Source organism: Octopus bimaculoides, chromosome 26 (assembly GCF_001194135.2).
Source record: "Octopus bimaculoides isolate UCB-OBI-ISO-001 chromosome 26, ASM119413v2, whole genome shotgun sequence".
In the NCBI taxonomy this organism is placed as follows: Eukaryota; Metazoa; Mollusca; class Cephalopoda; order Octopoda; family Octopodidae; genus Octopus; species Octopus bimaculoides.
This window is the reverse complement of record NC_069006.1, coordinates 24,339,301-24,344,390: the sequence shown is the minus strand read 5'-3', so window position 1 is coordinate 24,344,390 and position 5,090 is coordinate 24,339,301. Positions and strand designations below refer to the sequence as shown.

The 5,090-nt window shown below is 36.4% G+C and overlaps 1 protein-coding gene across 1 annotated transcript; it reads right to left on the bottom strand.

Moving 5' to 3' along the window:
* Window positions 1-1,753: 1,753 nt before the first annotated feature.
* Window positions 1,754-5,065, bottom strand: LOC106874027 (neuromedin-U receptor 2). Its single transcript, XM_014921588.2, has one exon. The coding sequence runs from the start codon at window positions 4,494-4,496 to the stop codon at window positions 3,366-3,368; it is 1,131 nt and encodes a 376-aa protein (XP_014777074.1). The 5' UTR covers window positions 4,497-5,065; the 3' UTR covers window positions 1,754-3,365.
* Between the last annotated feature and the right edge of the window lie 25 nt (window positions 5,066-5,090).

Below are 5,090 nucleotides of genomic sequence, written 5' to 3'. Positions count from 1 at the left end.
TATATATATAGGCACATAATACATATCTACATACATGCATACAATCAATAACGAAAATGAAAACGAGAGAGAGAGAAAGAGAGAGAGAGAGAAGTGGTATGTTTTGATGTTGACCAAGCCTCTGAAACACTTGTATATCATTATCGCAAGCGATACTTGACCTCGACTAAGAAGTTTCTATGTAGTGACCAAGGAAATCACCTTTCAGTTACAGATGATGCCTACGTCACACACACGTGTGTGTGTGTGTGTGTGTGTGTGTACATCTGGCATTAAGCGCGCGCACACACACGCACACACCCTGACGCAAGTGCGTGTACGCAGGTTAAAAATATAACAGATGTGTATGTGTATGGATATATATATATATATTGTATATGTAAATATATATATGTATATATATGTATGTATATATATATATGTATGTATCTATCTCTCTATCTGTATATGTATGTATGTATACACACACACACACACACACACACACACACACACACACACACACACACACACATATATATATGATGGTCACTCCTGTCTATCTCGGCGTATTTGAAGGAGAGGACTAAAAAAACAAAACAAATAAATATATATATTTATGTGTGTGTTTGTGTCTATGTTTGTCCCTCCACCACCATCACTTGACAACCGGTGTGTTTATGTCCCCGTGACTTAGCGGTTCGGCAATAGAGACCGATATCATAAGTACTAGGCTTACAAAGAATAAGTCCTGAGGTCGATTTCTTCGATTAAAAACTTCTTTAAGGCGTTGCTCCAGTATGGCCGCAGCCAAATGACTGAAACAAATAAAAGAGTAAAAGACGACCTTGGCGGAGTTCGAACTCAGGCCGTAAAGGCTGACGAAATGCTGTCCTATCTTGTTGTTTTCGCTTTTGTTGTTATTGCTGTTATTATTGTTTTATTTTATTTTTTTGAGTGTGTGGTTATTGTTGTTGTTGTTTTTCTCTATTTCTCCTGGGTCGGGCGTTGTGTACGTGGTCGTAAGTACAGATGTGGTGGTTGCGTCAGTGAAGGCTGTGTGTGTATGTGTGTCGTCTGCGTGTCTTGCGTCCATGTGTAAATGTTGTGTGCTACAGAAGAAGAAGAAGAAGAAGAAAAGAAAGATAGGAAGAAGTGAGTAGTTTATTTCTTCTAAAAGTGATATCTACTTGTCAAATTTATTGGGTCAATTTATATATATTTTGCCGATGGAAATTTCCGGAAAAACACAAAGAGATCGTATGATATAAGTTCAAAGTTCTTGAGGCAGGAACCCAAAATACAAGAGAGAAACCGTCTCGGAAATCTTGATAGGATTTCGGCGTAAACGGCGTAAAAGGAGGGCGTACTCAGTTCAAATGATGTTTTAGTTTATATTTCGGTGTGAGAAAATTTGAAATCGGATAATAAACGGAAACGAACGGAAACGGAATGGTTTAATGTCAAGGAAAAATATCGAATAAGGTGAAGTGAAATGAATTCGGTTAATGTTGAGGGAAAAGCTGAAATAGGTAAAGTGAAACGAACGAACTGGTGTATTTGATCGTCTATAAAAGTAGTTCTCAAACAGAGTTTATACAAGATTCTGTTGTTAAAATTTATCTGTAATAAAATGGTTATATTTTTACAATGCACGAAATATAATAATAATAATAATAATAATAATAATAATAATAATAATAATAATAATAATAATAATAATAATAATAATGATAATAATAATAATAATAAAAACAAGACAAAAAAGACAGAAGATGGTTATTAAGTTGTTTTATAAATTCAATGACATTACATGAAGAAACATTGAAAAAATAATTACAAATATAAGATGAGGTGGCACCCACTGTTGAGATGTGAGTCAGCTGGGAACATGTCGCTGAGAGTTCGAATCTCACCGATGTCGTTCTGTTCACATGAGTTGTCCCATGATTTTTTCTTAATACTGGTTGGGAAAAAACACGGCGGTTTGACTAGATTCAAATTTGACTTCAGTATGTGTGTGTGTGTGTGTGTGTGTTTTTGTCCACCCACCATCGCTTGACAACCGATGCTGGTGTGTTTACGTCCCTGTAACTTAACGGTTCGGCAAAAGAGACCGATAGAACAAGTACCAGGCTTACAAACAATAAGTCCTGGGGTCGATTCGTTCGACTAAAGGCTGTGCTCCAGCATGGCCGCAGCCAAATGACTGAAACAAATAAAAGAGTGAAAGAATATGCATATGTACGTACGTACGTATATACATACACACATACACACACATATATATATACACAGACACAAACACACATTTACATTCACACACATACCGACATACACGCACGCAGTTGTCTGCATTGCTTTCGTTATGTGGACACAGTCCCAGCTAGTCAAACAGTGGGTGTGTGATCTGGGTCAACACAGAGAAAAGTAACAAAGTGCCTGCTCCGTACATTTCTGTCCGCCATGTTTTTAATGTTCCGCTTCCTTTACAAAATCGTGTTGTTATCATTACATATCATTACATGTCATTATTACACGTTCATTACATAGTTTTTACGTGTTCGTTACATGCTGTAAACTGTTCGTTCGAACATTATTCAATGGTTGCCGCTGGTACCGTCTTTTAAATGCTGTAAATGGTATCGTTAACATGTGCACATACGTACGTATGTATGTATGTATGTATGTTTAATGGTTCCGAGGAAGCTATAGGTTGGTGCAAGCATTCAGTTCTGTGTATACTTCATCTTGTCGCAGAAACAGCCGTAGACCAATGAGGGTGATTGATTGCGTGACACCTGTTCTCCTGCCATTCATTAATTAATTAATATATATGTATGTATGTATGTATGTATGTATGTATGTATGTATGTATGGATGTATGCATGTGTGTGTGTAACGTATTTAATTCAAATTCTTTCTAGAAACGTCTTGTTGTTCGATGCACTTCTGTACAATGACAATAAATAAACTTGAATTAAATTACATGAATTTTTTTTTTATAAGAAAAAAGGGAAAAATAGAATCACGTTTTCTTTTTCTATTTCTTTTTTTTTTACAATCTCAATGATATCGTTCACATTAAATTTTCATTTAAAAATTTTTTTTCTTTTTTAGTAAATTTTCATTCCGTTTCACCGTTTCAATATCGTATTTAGTTCTACACAAAACATCAAATTGATGAAATAGTTACAATGTTCTGTTTTTTAGTCTTTCTTTAACTTTACTTCATAGTTTTTTCAGCATTGTATTATGACCCCCTCCTTAGTGAAGGCGGAGGTATTGTTTTCAGTCGTGTTTGTTTGTTTGTTATTATTATTATTATTATTATTATTATTATTATTATGACTCTCATTATTATCATTATTGTTTGTGTTTCTTTTTTAGGTTTCAATTTCCTCGCTGTCTTCTTTTTCTTCCTTGTGACCGCATTTACAAAATGGAAACATATTCCAGAGCTCTTTCCAAAACTTTTGGTCACACACGGCGTATATCGTCGGGTTCAAAGTATAAAGCTGGTAGGAACGTAAGAACAGATTGTAGAGGACTTCACTAAGGGGCATTAAATTCCCAACGTTACCCACGATTGTCCGGTATATCATGAGAATATGATAAGGTATGAAACTGACGGAGAAGAAGGCGGTTGTAAAGAACAGCTTCATAGTGGTTCGGCGGAGTTTATACAAATGGTGGCCGTTTCGTTTGTCAATTGTCGCCTTCCTGGTCGGAGTATGGTTGATTCTGATGTTGTTGACGGTTGGGTCGCTCTTGCTTTTGCCTTTGGCCATCATCAGAGACATTTCGTTGCTGGCGAGGCAATGGAAGCTGTTGCGACTAGCCATCAAGTAATTGGTGCCGAAAGGGGAGCTCTTCTTGTGCCGCCGGAGTTTCTGCCATATGAATATGTAGAGCAGAGACAACGGTATGAGAATTGCCACGAAGAGGATTAACAGAAATCCGTAGTAGATCTGCGGCAGTATTGATGATTTCATTGAATAATCCGACGAGCATTCACTTACGAGTACGTTCGATTCGATCTCGTAACTGTGCTGACCGTATATAAAGTACACGGGTATCGAGAGTATCACGGCTACAACAGCCGACATAATCGCTATTTTAACAGCCATGCGATATTCGATTTTCGATTTCTGGGGTTTGCACACACACAGGTAGCGATCGATGGCTATGGACAGAAGAACGAATCCGGATGCAATGGCAGTCGCTGTGATTTGTAATCGTTGGAACTTACAGGTGGGCAAATAATAATAAGGGTACCTCATCTCGACTATCTCCATCGGTAGAGTAACACTGCAGCAGACCAGATCGTAGATACCCAGGAATAATATGAAACACGTCGTCGTTGTAGGTTTTATCAAACAACCATAGACGTAACATACTAGAGAATTACCCAGGATCCCTAAAACCATCGTGACCCCGATATAAACGGATACCGGAATATACAAAATGGCCTTTTTGTCATTAAGGTCCATAAACTCACTTTCTGAGATATTCATAGTGACAGTTAATGGAAATATATATACACACGCAAGGTACTGTATATATATATATATATATATATATATATCTTTATTGTATATTTAGCAGGGTACTATATATGTATATGTTTTACATATATTTAACAGGGTGCTACATATATATATATATATATATATATATATATATATATATGCATTCAACGGGGTACTATAATCACTAAAAATTTGCTTATGGTACACTAATAGAAGACGAAGGCCTTTCAACTATAATGATATGATTGGCAGTTAATTGAGCTGTATGTAACTGATGGAAGACTTACAAAAGTTAAGTGGGGACAGCTTAGCCTTGTAAAGGACAAACACCACTCAACTATATGGAAGCTATCGGCAGAGATTGCTGAAATTAGTGAGGGAGAGCTCTGCAAAAATCCGGTCAGTTATAGAGATGCTAAAGGCAGAAACACAACAAGATTGTGGAAGTGACGGCCAGAGAAAACTAATGGCGGACACAGAGAGTCTTCATGCGCTATTAAAAAACACATATCTTTGTTTAAACCCCGCTTGAAAATTATATATATATATATATATATATATATATATATATATATATAT

Coding starts and splice junctions, on each gene's coding strand:
- LOC106874027 (XM_014921588.2), bottom strand. CDS start 4,496: ATGAATATCTCAGAAAGTGAGTTTATGGACCTTAATGACAAAAAGGCC.